The 16485-nt window shown below is 39.5% G+C and overlaps 1 protein-coding gene across 3 annotated transcripts in view; it reads right to left on the bottom strand.

Moving 5' to 3' along the window:
* The window catches only part of DMD (dystrophin), a 1466768-nt gene that overhangs the window by 286035 nt on the left and 1164248 nt on the right, over positions 1 to 16485 (bottom strand). For all 3 annotated transcript variants that reach the window (XM_065405744.1, XM_065405758.1, XM_065405751.1), the window contains 2 exons: positions 12245 to 12401; positions 600 to 720 (listed from right to left, as the gene is read on the bottom strand). In XM_065405744.1, coding sequence (XP_065261816.1) covers positions 600 to 720; positions 12245 to 12401 — 278 coding nt within the window. The remainder of the gene's footprint in view (positions 1 to 599; positions 721 to 12244; positions 12402 to 16485) is intronic.

The following is a 16485-nucleotide window of genomic DNA, read 5'->3' as shown; positions in this document are numbered from 1 at the left end:
ACTTGAGCATGTCTTTAAGTCCATTCTCATTCAGCAAAGCACTTGTGAAAATACTTAAATTTAAGCATGTGCTTAAGTCTCCCTGAAAGTTAAGAACATGTTTAAGAGCTTTGCTGAACTGGGACCACAAGAATCAAGCAAAGATCTTGAGTTGTACCTGGCACACACACAGTTTCTATTTAAGCAATCTGCTTTTTTCTAGAGCATTTTATACTAAATTTTGATCCAAATAAATTTCAGGATGGTCAGCTGTAATTTTTTTTTTGGCTAGCTTTTCAAATTGGCATGGATTTCCCATCTGTAAGAGGTTAGCTACTGGAATTTATGAACCACAAATTGGTCTATAAGTTATGCATCCACACAAGAGGTTTTGAGCTCTTCACAGTGTTTCTTTTAAATATGCACATTTATTTTATAGTGTGCAGAAGGACTGCTAAGTCCTGGTTTCATCTATCCTTTTTTTAGTTCAGGTTATGAAATAGTGAAATGCAGCTTGGCGTATATAAGAGCTGCCCTGACAGTGGCAGTAAGAATTTATGGTCTTTCAGTCATCACTGATCCTTCTATCAATATGTTATTACAGTTCTACATTCAATTACCTCTAGGCTCCTGGTAGAGCTTCTCCAGTCCCTCCAGAGGCTGCTCTGCCAGGAACACTCGTACTGTTTCAAGTGCACTCATGATAACAGGTTCTTTAGTTTTCAACTCCCTCTTGAAGGCCTGCAAAGCGAAACAAACACAATGTAAATTGGGAATGTAAAGCCATATTAAATACTAGTCCTCGGTGCTGTCAACTTTAGTATAAAATTTCCAACATCAGCTTCAACCTGGATTACTACAAATAGGTGTCAAGAAGATGAGATGGAAGATCATTGTCAGCATTTGATTAACCAGCAGAAACCACATTTGTTTTCTGAGGGGCCAATGAGCATTTAGTGTGTTGCAAAATGGAAGGATGATCTGATTAAGCTGTTCAGTGTGTGAAGGGATCCCTTCTGTGACTAATGTCAGAGTCAAACTTTGAAACCTAGCTGGAAGGGACAAGGCTTCAGCAGGCTTTGCAATGAACAGCACTGGCACAGCTAATGCTGCCTGAGAGGCAAAAGATTTCCAGACTGTAATGGGAAATCCAAGGTGCCTCACAGCTACCACTGTTGCTCCTGCTGCTGTGTCAGAAAAAAAGAAGTGCACTGATATTGCTACACTAACACTTTATAATAAGTAGCAAATGGCTATTAGTTCTGAGGTACATTCAGTGTCATCACGTTAACCACCATGTGCTCCTTTGCTACTGAGGTAGACGTAATAGATGCACAGCATGTTGAGCAAGCTCTTCTTATTTTCAGACTCTCTTCCAGAAATGTCAAATGCATGCAGAGGAGAAAATCACCTTCCATTTTTAATTGAAGTCCAGAGGCCAATCTAGGAATACATGCTAGCATCAACCCACAGCAGATTTCCCAATACTATCCCTGGGAGATTTATACAGAGATCAAGGGCAGAATATGGTCCTTGATGTAGTAACAAAACTTTTAGCTATTTTTATCATTATTTGTTAAAAGTCTTAGTTTTGCATTCAGCATCACTCAGTGGGAAAATGTGGTCATCTTCTCGACCACTGTTATTTTGTATTTTTTTTCCTCTTCCTTTCTTTGCTTTTCTCTCCTTTTCCTATCTTCTCTCTGCATTTTCTTCCCTCCAACAACTTCCACTTCCACCACTCTTGTTTATCCCATCTTTTAATGTGATCAGCCGTAAAGTAGTTAAGGTTGACATTAAAAAGTGCCATCATTAGGCTGCAGAGCTAACACCCAATCCAATGAGTGAGACGTAGTGGAGCACACATTTCTCCATAGCAGACTCAGGAACATTCCACTGGTTTACATTTGGAAGGTTTTCTTCACAACCATGAAAGCTAGAAACTTTGTGTTTGTTTCTTTTAAAGAACATTTTGATTACACAGAATCTGAATCTAACACGCAGGCCATGTAAATACATCTAGTGGGCTAGATCTGGAATATGGGCTGAGTGTTTGACACTGAATTACCGGTACTTTCCCTTTACTGAGTGTGTATTGTACTATACCTCTGAGTGTTCAGTGGTGGTTTATTTAAAAGTTTTAACTGTCTTGGTTATAAACGAGAGCTTAATTTATAAAGTTCTTATGTGGTATTTTGCTGTTGTAAAACACATGGAAAGTACTAGTGTAATTATTGCAAGGAGGAGAGATATATGTCATGAGTGGCAAAAGCAAACATTACTTATGAAGGTTTTGCTTTTAGGTTAATAGGAAATACTTTTTACAAAGAATTATATGAGCTACTTGAACAATAAATTCAGTCAGAACCAGTTTTGATAATGTGTTTAACTAAAATGATTAGAGGAATTAGTAAACAAAAAGCCCAGAAATTGAAGGTTAAAGTCATCAGCTGATTACACTGGTCTACAATTTTTGAGAAGTCGTCAAAAAGAGATAAAATGTGCTATTTATTATGTATTTTGATGTGCTGAATTCAAATATGACAATTAAAACAACTGATTGGCTACTGTTTCTAAGATATTTAAGTTTTTACATTTTATGTCTATGTATATTGTGTAGATAGTAGAGTTTTAATCATAAATTGTAAACCTAGGTCTTTTCATGTGTTTATGGTTGCTTTACATGATAATATTTCACCTGTCCTGTTTATGTAACACTTTAAAAATCAGCAAAAGGGTTATATAAATAAAATTTATTATGAAACAAAAGGCAAAAAGCTATTATGTACATAGTTTAGTCCTATTCAGTGTCTACTCGGAGCTTCTTGGCTTGTCTCTTGTATTCATTAAATGGAACATCTCTTATCACTGTCCAGCAATAGTCTGCAAGCATTGATGGGCTCCATTTGCCCTGATAGCGTTTCTCCATTGTTGCAATGTCCTGGTGAAATCGCTCGCCGTGCTCGTCGCTCACTGCTCCGCAGTTAGGTGGAAAAAAATCTAGATGAGAGTGCAAAAAATGTATCTTTAGTGAGATGTTGCAACCAAGGCTTTTGTATGCCTTGAGGAGGTTTTCCACCAACAACCTGTAGTTGTCTGCCTTGTTGTTTCCGAGAAAATTTATTGCCACTAACTGGAAGGCTTTCCATGCCGTCTTTTCCTTGCCACGCAGTGCATGGTCAAATGCATCATCTCAAAGAAGTTCACGAATCTGAGGACCAACAAAGACACCTTCCTTTATCTTAGCTTCACTTAACCTTGGAAATTTTCCACGGTGGTACTTGAAAGCTGCTTGTGTTTTGTCAATGGCCTTGACAAAGTTCTTCATCAGACCCAGCTTGATGTGTCAGGGTGGTAACAAAATCTTCCTTGATTCAACAAGTGGTGGATGATGAACACTTTTCTTCCCAGGCTCCAATGACTGTCGGAGTGGCCAATCTTTCTTGATGTAGTGGGAATCTCTTGCATGACTATCCCATTCGCAGAGAAAACAGCAGTACTTTGTGTATCCAGTCTGCAGACCAAGCAAGAGAGCAACAACCTTCAAATCGCCACAAAGCTGCCACTGATGTTGGTCATAGTTGATGCACCTCAAAAGTTGTTTCATGTTGTCATAGGTTTCCTTCATATGGACTGCATGACCAACTGGAATTGATGGCAAAACATTGCCATTATGCAGTAAAACAGCTTTAAGACTCGTCTTCGATGAATCAATGAACAGTCTCCACTCATCTGGATCGTGAACGATGTTGAGGGCTGCCATCACACCATCGATGTTGTTGCAGGCTACAAGATCACCTTCCATGAAGAAGAATGGGACAAGATCCTTTTGACGGTCACGGAACATGGAAACCCTAACGTCACCTGCCAGGAGATTCCACTGCTGTAGTCTGGAGCCCAACAGCTCTGCCTTACTCTTGGGTAGTTCCAAATCCCTGACAAGGTCATTCAGTTCACCTTGTGTTATGAGGTGTGGTTCAGAGGAGGAGGATGGGAGAAAATGTGGGTCCTGTGACATTGATGGTTCAGGACCAGAAGTTTCATCCTCTTCCTCTTCCTCGTCTGACTCAAGTGAGAATGATTCTGGTGCATCAGGAACCGGCAGTCCTTCTCCGTGGGGTACTGGACGTATAGCTGATGGAATGTTTGGATAATGCACAGTCCACTTTTTCTTCTTTGACACACCTTTCCCAACTGGAGGCACCATGCAGAAGTAACAATTGCTGGTATGATGTGTTGGCTCTCTCCAAATCATTGGCACTGCAAAAGGCATAGATTTCCTTTTCCTGTTCAACCACTGGCCAAGATTTGTTGCACAAGTGTTGCAGCATATGTGTGGGGCCCACCTCTTGTCCTGATCTCCAATTTTGCAGCCAAAATAAAGGTGATAGGCTTTCTTAACCATAGTGGTTATACTGCGCTTTTGTGATGCAAAAGTCTCTTCACCACAAACATAGCAGAAGTTATCTGCACTGTTCACACAAGTACGAGGCATCTCCGCTCACTTTGGCTATACAGAAATGTGTCCCTTTGCAAAATCAAACACTGACAAATAAGAGAGCATGACACTGTATGATTTCTAGAGCTGATACAGGGCAATTTGTTCAGCAGAGTGATGTAAGCTTCGTTATGATTGCATCATCCATGACTTCTAGGAATAACATGATGCAATTCATATCATGTATGACGCAATACCAGCTTCAGATTGCATCATTCATTGTTTTGCCTAAAAAGCAAGTACTGTCCAAACCCAGTCATAGATTTATTCATAGATCCAGTCAAAGATGTATTTTAGTCATTTCTGATTTAAATTGAGATCCCTTCCCTTTATAACTCACTTATCCTCCGCCATTCCCAAGTCAAGGGTCGTATATACCGACCCAATAGCATATCTTGAAAACTAGAGCCAATCAACAATTTTAAGCATCATTTTCGTTCTCAGTGACCCAGAATTAGTAAAGTTTGACTACATTTATTTCAGAAGCATTTTGGCTGTAGAGCAGTGTTATACTGTGAACTACATTTGAAATTAAATGTCAGAGCCCCCAAATGAACTCCTCCCATGACTATTAACGAGAGTGTCAGCTGCAGTTCATGATGAAAAAGTTGGCATGTTAACAATTCTGGGACATTTTTGTCAAATAAGTTAAGCACATGTACACAGTAGCTACTGTTTAAAGCTAAATAACTAACTACATTATTTTGTTTTTTTAAATACTTGAGAACTCCCAATGAATTGGATGAGAACTTATTGTAAGAGACTCTTGATCTTGAGATCAGTAAAATCATTTGAAGAATGTTGAGTCCCTTCTTGAAGTGCATGGCATATAGTCACTAAAGTTGAACTACGCAATGGACATCAACGAACTTAGGCTGTTCTCTGAATATACCACCATCCAAGTTGAGTCATTTAGAAGAATTTCTTGCTGATGCATCTCTATGATTTATGCTTACTCTAATGTTGACTATTTTAAGAATCTGACATTTTGATTTGTATGAGTGAGAAACAATGCTATTTTGCCTTTGTTTCATAAGTCTTTGTATCTGCTAACTGTAATGGCCAAATCAGCATGATGTGCAAGAGGAGGGAAGGACAAGTGAGGAAAAACTATTACGTTTATCTCTCACGTGGATCCCATTCCTGCTCATCCTATAGAAGGGTAAACCCCAATCCAGCCCTCTAGAGTGCAGGGTCTGTGTGCTGGGATATATCCTGTTTTCAGAAGCTTCCACTGAGAAAGGGAATCTGCAGACTTCCCCAATAGGGTCACAATTAACCCCTAGATTTAGCCTATCGTTATTATCCACTACCCAAGGGATGCAATGTGCTTTATAGACATGCCAGAAGATAGATCCTTTCCCTGAAAAGCTTACATTTTAAAAACAATCCAAAGAAGCAACGTATGGACAAAGGACTGCTCCCTGCTTGTGCCCAAAGAAAGCAGGAAGGAGGCAGAGCTGCTCTGATGAAGAAAGCAATACAACTACAATTTCCATGTCTTAATGGCTGTGTAGGAGTGCATGTTTTCACCTGCACTGCTGGGAAGGGGGAGTAGGTACCTTTCTTCAGACAGCTTCCGCTGTTGGCAGAACACTGTGGGCTAACCTGTGCCTAGCTGAGTGGATGTGTAAAGGGTGGGGAGGACACAAAACACTCTCCCTTACCTTTGTCCCTGATGCAAGGGACACTAGAAGTAGTGGCACTAGATTCCCTGAAGAGGACACAGCTATATTCCCTTCCCTTCTCCAGGACACCAGAGTTAGGACAGGTGGGAAGGAAGGTATACTCCATCCTGTAATAGGGGATACTTGGGTATCTGCCTCATGCAGAATGGCTTCTGGAGCTGCTAGTGATATATAGCCTTACAGCACTGGCAATGGCTTAAACCTTCAATCCCGCCATGGTATATTTTATATATAGCTCTAAACAAAGATCTGTGTTGACACCCAGAAGAAGTGTGCCTGTGTCTTTATCGCCTCTTCTTCATAGTGTTCTGTTCTGCATGTTACGTCAAGCTGCTGATGCTATGAAGTAAGTCTGCATAGGCCAAGTGTTTGAATAATTCCCAACATGACGTGGCACCCATCCCTGTCCTCTCTCCCTCCTGCTGAATTCATTTTGGTCTGCAAACATCAAGCAGGCTAAATGATACATTGCAGCAATTAGAACAAAAAAGTTTTAGGCTGAGGCAAAGTCGGGTGCACCATAGCACTTCATTAAAATGGATGTGCTCACTCCACAGTGCTACATTTGATTGGAAATTCTCACTGTATGAAGACACTCTTGGCTTTTCTGTGCTAAGATTCTTTTTAGTGTGGCATATTCATCTGAATGTAGCTGTTAGCTCAAAATGGTAGAGCTCAAAAATGGTAACAAGCTGACATTTTCTCTCTTTTTTGGGGTGTGGGGGGGGGGGGAATTTATCAACCTATAGCCCTGACAAATGCATGCCAAGAGTAAGCAGCCTAGCATTGATAACATAATTAACCTAAATGAATGTCTAATTTACAACCAATGATTTCAGGCTAATTTTATTGAATTCTTGAATTTCTTCCACACTTTGTGGTGACTGCAGAGGAAATCGAACATGCATAATATATGACCTGACAAAAGAACAAGTAAGCTGCTTTATTTAAGCCTTTCTATTTGTAATCAGCACCAGAGGTGTAATGGCAGTCTGTCCACCATTTTAATAATGCATATATTGATTAGTTCATCTCAGACCTCCACTAGCCCCTTGTGGGGAGCTTCTAGGGTGTCCTTAGATCTCTTCAGTTAGGAAAGTATAGATATTTTAAACTGAGAGATGAAAATACAATGAAAAGGACAGTGCAGTATCAGTAAAACAAAATATTACTCCCTTATCCTGTAGAAAGACAAGTCTCCCAATATTCCATTTCAGTGGGATTTGGAGTAGGAATTAAATGGATTCAGGATGACTATGGCTTTCCAGGATAAATACTTTTTTTTTTTTTTTTTTTTTAGAAAAAATTGCCCTCTTTAAGCTCTACCTAGATTAATAAAAAAGCAGGTTATAGTCATGTCTACACTACCACTGAATGTATTCAGGCAACAACTGTGCTTCAACACAGTCACTGCTATCCTGGTTTCCCTGGGATGCCCCCTCAATGTATTAATTAACTTGCTATTAATTGTTATTAACTCTTAATAAACATCACTGCATAAACTTCTTAGGCAATAATATAAAGAATGATCTGGCTAGTAAAATGCTCAGGAAACGGGGAGGGGAAAGTAGCTTGTCAGGACATACCAGGAACAACACATGCATGCACATACTTATTGCTAGCATGATTTCACCATAATGTATTTTATCCAGCCATGACACCATGATTATTAAGGCAATAATATATGTCTGCTGTCATGACCAGGAAATCTGTAGAGTGACACAAGGTCCATGCCATTCAGGAAAAATACAGCAGAGAACAAAACTGAAAACTGCCAATACAGAATCTGTCAAAGACAACTTGAAGCTGGCAGAGCTTTTCACTGATCTTGCTTCCCTCCCTCTCCACAAGAGGTCTTTGAAGAGTCGACAGTGTGACCTAATTTCAAAGATTATCTTTTGTTCTTTTTTCCACCGGGAACCCAAGTGCCTATAACTAGACAGGTATCATGTTAAACTACAAAAGTGCTACTGCATGGGGGAAAAAAGAAAGAAAAGAAAGAAAAGAAGCTTTCTACAAGTAACTAAACTGTTCTTGCTTTGATACTGTGAAATGACTAGGGATTGTGACCAAGAGAAGTGTGTCCATGTGCATGTGTGTACCTGTAGCTGTGGGGACATAAAGAGAGGAGGGAAGAAGGGCTGGGTTGTTCTGTAATGTCACTTTGCAACTATTTGTGAACAATTATGTTTATGTAGCACCTATTACCCCAAAAAACGGTACAAACTTAAACTAATATGGAAATCACACAAGGTTCTCTTAATCCATTATTGAAACGTCACCACCTCTGGGATGGAATGTGACAGTTTTTTAAACCGTGTCAGTACACTGTGATACTGTAAAACATTTTAGGTCAGTGAAGAATACCTTATTCGACTGAAAAGTATACAAGGCGGTGAATGTTTTTAAATATTTAGATGTGGTGTTAAGTACTGGAACCCTTGCTCAAGGAACCATTTCTTTCTCATAACTGTCTTTCCATGTTTGGCGGTAACTCACACTTTCTCTTTTGGGGAAAGGGGCAGAGATAGGGTAGCAGCAAGGAGCTATGGTAACATCTACATTATTTAAGTTTTCTGGCTCCTTGGCAGTCTGGCTGGGATTTGTGCATCGGGGAAGGAATACTTACCACAGGCTATAGAATAGCTAAGCAGCAAATTGCGGAGCAGCTCTGTGCAAGCTACTTCAGCCAAACGGCTCAAGTAGTCCCTCATGCACCTTGTATAGCTCCATTACTTGAGAGAGGGTAGGAAGGAGATAGCTGGGTCCATTCAGTAGTGAATCCTCTGGCCCATCCCTTTCTCAGACAACTTTCTCAGAATAAGGCTTTGCAGGGAGTATGCCTCTTTTTCAAAATGCCTTCTCCCTGCATAGCAGAAATGCATTGGTTCCATCTCCAGGAATCCAATTGCAAGAGCAGGATTTGCCACTTTAAATTCAATCCAGAAAAGACAGATGACACTGGTAGGTACCGCAAGAAGAATCATTCTGAGGAACTGGTGAAGTTTCCTCTATTTGTTATGTCTAGCCTCTATTTTCTTGGTTCAGTGTCTTTTTGGATGTTTCACTGCTCCTAGATTCCCAGGAGTGAGCAGTAACCAGAAATAACTTGTATCATATTCAGCTTGCAGGGAGGTGTGGCCTTTCTTATGCTGATCTCACCACTATTATTCATGCATTTGTCATATTCGAACTGAAGCAATACACTTTATTTTGGGCGGGTCATAACAACAAAGTCTAGTATAAATATGGCTGTCTGACGTAAGCACATAACACATGCATGGTCTGCATGGGTTCACCTTTCACTTCAAGCTATTCAGGGTTATCAATAAAGCCCTAAATCTCTCCCCTCTGAGCCTACCATAGCAGCTGTGATTGGCTGGAACGCATTTGTAGTCTGTCACAAGGGTTGAACTACCGAGGGTAGGTAACAGGACATTTTCAGTGGAGGGCCATTGACTTTGGAACATGCTCCCTCTTGCAGCTGGCCAAGTTTGACAATATAAATGATTCAACATGAAATGCATTTGTTCAAACTGGCTTTTTAGAGGTCACATTGAACTTATAAGAATGAGTACACTTATCCTGGAAACCTCATGGGACCCCTCTTTGCATCCACACAAGGTCCCTAGTCCCTGTCCTCTACAACTTTTTTCCTTGCCTCCTTAAAATAAGCCCCCACCACATTTTTACCAGCAGCCTACAGCACCTTCATTATGGAACTACCCCAGGCTTTATCCCCAGAGGTCCCAAGTCCCTGGCTTTTGTTGCAAGAACCTGAAGCCGCCTCTTGGTGCTTTCTGGATTAGGGATGGAGTGGCAACTGTCACCAAAGGAGGACAAGTGTCATTGTGAGGGTCAGATAAGGTTTAAGGAGCTGGCTGCAGGCAGACTGGGATTTTGTGTTGTTGGAAGTCTTAACCCAGCTCCTTCTCTAAACTGCCAGACTTCCTCCCTTCCCCCCAGCACCGTGCTGCCTCCCCACCCTATGACCTCAAACTCGTGCAAAATAGCCAGTCACCTGGTTCCATTTACCTGAACACTGGCCCGTTCCCCAAGGAGTAACACCTCTCTAATACTGATACCAAACATGCCACATGTGGTCAGAACCTTGATTTTACATTTTGTTCAGAATACACTGCAAAGGGGACATACGTCAAAATAAAAGCTGTGTACTTGCAACCATTCACAGCAACTTACGCTGAAAACATCTTAAGATGTCCCACAAATATAAAGAAGTAATTACTGAATGGGGTTATCTCTGTTACTTGTTTTAGCTCTTAATATGTCACTAGTGATTAAGTCTGAGGTACAGAACTGTCTCATTCGTAGTTCTAAAGATGTGTTAGGAAATACACATGAACTGACACCTAGCAAACGCCTAAAGGTGTCCCCTTGCTGTTTGCATGGAAATTAACAGAATAAGGTTAATATAAAACAATATAGGAATGTTGCTCGACTCATAAATGCATTTTTTGCACACCTTTTCTAAGCCCAGCAAGAGGTGTCATCCTTTGGATGAATACTTCTTGTGGGATTTTTTTTTAAAGCTAATAGCAGATGTTGGATTCATAGCCCTGTTTACCACAATACTGGTTTAGGCTGGATAGCTGCAGTGCAAGCTTCCCCATGACATTGTGATATCATGCCACTACCTTCCTCAAACGGACTTCACTTTAGGAGTAAGAGGACAGTTTGCAGTGCCCTTGCCCATTTGATCCTTGGTCTCTCTGCTGAGACTCCCAATTGTCATGACAATTTTAGGCTGTGCATAACTGTCCACTTGGACTTAGATCAGCAACTGTTTTCATATATGATGCTGATCAACCATTAAAAAGAAATACGTTTTGGTACCTATAGGTTTAGATTGCATTTCAATACATGACTTAGAAGTGAAAGATGCCATATCCCATTACCAATCTTCTGAATCATCTATTTCCTGCTTGATTAAATGAGGATTGTTCTAGCCATTGTTAGTAGCTGTCCAGGTTTCCAAAAAATCCTATGGTACTTGTAACAGAAGGCACCTGGCCCTCCTGGCTCCTGCCTCTGCTAGGTTCAGATAAACTCACTCAAAGACCCTTGGGTTCTGAAACCACTGGTGCTTTTATTGACAAGTTTGTGTTCCCACCACCTTCTCACCATACAGCGTACACAGCTCTGGGTTCCTTGTGTCTGAACCCAGAGGGGAAGGGCTTTTTCCCTCCCTGCCTGACTGCACTCCCGCACTCTCTTCCATCCCATCACCCTCATTTCCTCACTTCTTATATAGCCCTGGGCTATTTGGGCTGGCAGCTGGCTCTCATTCCCCAATTAGGGCCATCTTCTTTCCAGCCAGCTCCACTTTATTCACTTAAATGGGGCTGGCATGGCAGGGTGATGATCTTGCAGTCTTCCTGCTCAGCATCCTGTCACAGTATTTTTCAAAAAGAGTATGGGAATGACACTTAAATGGTGCTAAACATTCCCTTCTCCAACAACACTGATTATGTAAGCAATGTGTAAAAAAATATATTTATTTATTCATTTTGTGTGATGACGTAACAGTGGATCTGTTTTGCCCACAGAGTCATTGTACTATCCATACTTGTATCAGATAAAGGAATGTCAGAAAGCACCCAACTGTCAGATGTGGCACAAGAAGCCCAACCTATATTCTTTTTTTGTTTTTCCTTTTGCTACAGGTTAACACAAAGTTAAACAAAACTACCTGGAGGACTTACGATCTGAAGGTCCTATTTTGGTGCTAAGTACTCAGAGCCTCATTAGGAAGGGGGAGTGGGTTTCAGCAGGAATAGTGGGAGGCATTATGGTTGGAGTAATTAGGGCAAATACAGAGTACCCAGGAAAACATTAGTAGTAGCACTATTAATAAAAAAGTTTTAAATTGCACTTTAGGCTATGATTGTGAAAGTGCATAGGGGCATTAGGTGCCTTTGAAAATTCCACTCTTTATTATCTCTAAAATATATTTTAAATGGCACCACCCTTTCTCCAACAAAGAGGGTTTTAACTCTCATCCAAAATTAGATCTATACGCAATGTATACCCTTTGAAAGATCATTCAAAAAGATCTTACCCTGTGTGTATCATTCTGCTTCTGCACGGTGGGAAGATCCCCACCAATAGGTGCTTGTTGCTTTAACTCATCATCCTTCAGCTGCAGCCATGCCAGGAGTTCCTGAAGAGAGAGGTGTAGACGCTTCCACTGGTCAGAACTGGCTTCTAAATGGGATCTGCAAGGCATATATTATTGCATCAGTTGTAGGGGAAATAATTGTTTTACTTACAATGACAATAATAGAAAAAGTCACACTCCAGGGTGAGGTTAGATGTCATTGGTTAAGGTCACAACACAGCCTACACTCACTCTTGAAGGTTCTTGGCAGTGGTTATTAATTTAGTGATCATTAAAATTAGGGATAAAGGGACTATTCCATTGCCCACTTAAATGGGTTTTGAATTTGGTTACATCAGCACTGGCTTGAGTGAGGTACCTCAGTCCTGACCTGAAACACACCTGCTATTCCAAACCTGTTTTTTTCTTGAACAGAGTGTGACAGCTGTTTTTGCTAAATATGCTCAAGCAACTCATCCTTCACTTGAGACCTCAAACCAGAGATTGAACTTTCATCTCCAGAGAAGCAGAACGACTTGCCTATTCCACTGTGGCAGCTAGTCCACCACACAATAGACTCATGCAGTTACTCCTCCTCACAAACATTATAGGGTAAACCTTGAATTTGGTAGATTACTTTATAAATAGACAAATCAATGATTTATGCTACAGAATGTTTGCTCCATTTGAAGGTAGGATGTGAGAGAAATAAAATGCATCACCAGAGAAAAGAGAAAGCATAACCCTGGTCAAATCAACATCATAAGAAGCACCTCTCTATTGCTTACTCATTATCAGTACTTGGTGCTTAATATGCCAAACCTAATGTTGAGCCTAATAATATCAAGTAATTACTTACTATAAACAGATCTACTGTAGAAATGAGACTGTGAATAGACCATCTCTGTATTGATTAATTTATTGTTTACACTGCATTTATTTGTATTGCATAATATTTTTTCCCCTCTTACACATTGGAATGCATATAAAGCCATTATTAATGTTGCCATTGCATCATTTTTGGCAGGAAGAACTCCCTAATGAGTTTTCACTGCTTTTAATAGTTTATTGCATTAGTTCAGATCCAAACAATATAATACAACAGCTAAGGCATGAAAATGTTGAATCTAAATCCCCCCGCCCCCCAAAAGATGTATATTAGCTTTGAAATTTAAGTTTATTTTGCCTCTATTTAACCTCCAATTTTGCTTATCCGGGAACCTTTTACATCCCATTTTCTGATCTCACTCAATATTTGTATTGTCTGGTCATTAATAATCTGCCACTATACACTACAAGGAATGGGGCTGTGAGGAAGAGTGCCACACATGGACTCCCTGTGGTTTTCAGGATCTCCTGATTTGGATTTGATAAGGACTGATGGATACAGGTGATTTTTAAAAATATGCTCTACTGCACCTATAGTAATTTCTGATCTTGTACACCAGGTCAGCAAAGTGTAGAGTAAAGAGAATAGAGTTGTATAGCCAAGCTTTTAGAGCAACAAGGTCTTGCTATTTTGACTCATAAACTTGTGCAAGAGGTCACAATTCCACCCCCACTTTGAAAACTACTGTCATTATGAGGGAGGGGAGCACACAGGAGCATGCAGGCCCCTCCCTGCTCAAGAACACTACATCATCACCTGAGTGATTAGTGTGCTTTCTTGACCCCTCCATGTAGCCTGCCTTCTCTCACTTTTATAGCAAAATATGCTTTCCTAAAACAATCAAGAGGATGGCCTCCTACGTGTTATGGCTTACATTCTAAAAGGTGGTTACGTTGTGGAATAAATACTTCATTCCTCTTTGCCTGGAGTGCTATAGAGTAAAATTTTCAAAATCACCTCAGTGACTTAACAGCCTCAATCCTAGTTTCAAAAATATCTCAGTCTCCAAAGTAACTTAGCTGCTTTTGAAGGTTTTACCCACTGTCTTGTTTTGAATTTGTAAAACATGAAGGATAAGTGTCCTTATAACATCAAATTAAGAAAAAAAATCATTAAATTGAATGAAATCATTCATGGAATTTTTGCCCTGATATTACAATGTAAGTCATAATTTTTCCCAATCCAAGTCCATGAATTGCTGCCTAATGCTCATCTTTTGATCAAACTGTACAGCATTTAAGCTCCATAGTGCAACATCAATCTAATCCATTCTTTTAATTCTGTACAAATTTGATTCCCCCAATTCTATTGGGGACACCAAGTTAACCGATCCACCCGGTGATGGTGGTTGGTGGGTTTTTTCCCAAAGTAAAAATATATATTTTAAATTCATATTTAGTACCATGTTCTTTTTAAATAGGTATTTTTATATATACTATTTTAAATACATATACATATTTAAGTATCTAACAAAGGACAAAGCAGATGATCAAAATAAAGTCAATTTTGGACTGAGGTCTTAAAATCAAGGACTTAAAGTCAGGTGAAAAGTACCTTGGGAAAACTTGCTGATTTAGGCAGACTTGATCAGGAGTGTGGAACAGTGAAAAAGTACATAATAATGGAAATCAAACTCTGCCTCTCCTTAATGTCCCTTGAAATTGTTCCTTCTACCATATACTTTCTTTAAACAAAATGTAATGTGTTCAGAAACTCAGAATGGAATAGGCTGATGCTGGCTCAGTAACCAAGGTTTCCTCCTCCTTTTTTCTAAAACTTAAATACAAATAATAATCACCTTTTAGTGTCTATTTTTAGTGCAAATAAAAGACAGCAACAGATGGGTTGGGTTAATACCTGCAGTACACTGCAGGGCAAGCTTCTGTTATAAAACCTCTCTATAGTATATACTGTCAATCATGGTGAATAGTACCAAATCGTGTGATGCAAAGAAATATCCCTAGGGACTAGACTGAGTACCAAACTAATTTCAATTTGTTAGCCAGTCATATCTGAACTCAGTGGTTTAAAAGCTAAAGCATTCGCTCTTTTACCTTACATGTTTTAGCTATTCCGAATCCTTCATTATGACCAACTGTTTGAGAGAGTAAGCCCATTGCCTTACATGTTTAATTTAAGAGTATAAAGCAACTGTGATAAACTAGGGTTACTATTTTTGACTTGATTAATCACATCAATAATTGAACAGCAGTAGCTGGAATGTAGAAAATCTCATCTATTAAATTGCCCGTGTTTGGCCAACATGCTGTTTTTCTTTTCTCAAACCTCTTTTTATATCAGCAAGTTCATGGGTAAAAAGGCATCTGAAGAAAAAGAACTCAAAATAATGCTTTGAATGGTTACATCCCTTTTCTTTTGCTCATCAGGAAAAAAAAAAAGAAATCTGTCTTCTCTTCTTTACTTCAACTACCAATATCTTTTCAGCCTCACATCTTTCATTTATTTTTAATGATTGATGTTATGAAGATGGCTTTTGTCATTACACACACTGACCTCCCTCAGGGCTTGAGCTTCAAAAGCTAATATTTCATACATTACTTTGAAAATGCTTCTGCCTTTTGATGCCCTCTGAACTACCACCATCATACAACAAATGAACGAATGAAAGAGTGACTGAAAGTGAGTGCATTGGAGCCAGGTTCTCTACTGTAAAAGGCATATTTATGAAGAGAAGATTCTTGGACAGTTTCTCCAGAAAAGAAATCCTAAACCCTTAGAGGTTTGCACCTCCATTAGATCTTTTGTAACATCACCCTTTATTGTATGCTTCCTTGCAAGAAGTTTGTTTTCTCATGAAACCCAGAGACAGTTTTTACCCTTGGATTTTAGGTTTCAACTTTGCCCCCTCTTTATCTAACAGAAGAAGTCTAAAATAACATATGCTCTCATCTGTAAATTTATTCTTAGTTTTGCACTGGAAAGAAGAGCCTCACAAATGCAGTGCATAATAATTATTATGTTGTTTAATAACGTCTCTTTTATGTCACATTGATAAGCCATACCCAGCTCTGTAAAAAGCCTGCATTTAGAGAGAGTTACTATTTAAGCACAATACTCTCTTTTTCAAGAACACAACTGTGATTATAAAACCTCATCATGTTCTTCAAATCCTAATCCCCCACAATCATTTCTGTACCAAGTAAATTAATAATTCTTAGAAAGTAATTCAACATTCAAAATATCATGAATCACATAAAAAAATGAATGAAATAGCACCATCAGAAACAAATTATGCCCTTGTATTGAGAGAGAGGTACCTTTCTGTCTCTCAGATTAATTGAAGGCACTTTCT

This window comes from Emys orbicularis, chromosome 1, assembly GCF_028017835.1.
Source record: "Emys orbicularis isolate rEmyOrb1 chromosome 1, rEmyOrb1.hap1, whole genome shotgun sequence".
Taxonomy (NCBI): Eukaryota; Metazoa; Chordata; order Testudines; family Emydidae; genus Emys; species Emys orbicularis.
This window is presented reverse-complemented; position numbering and strand designations above follow the sequence as displayed.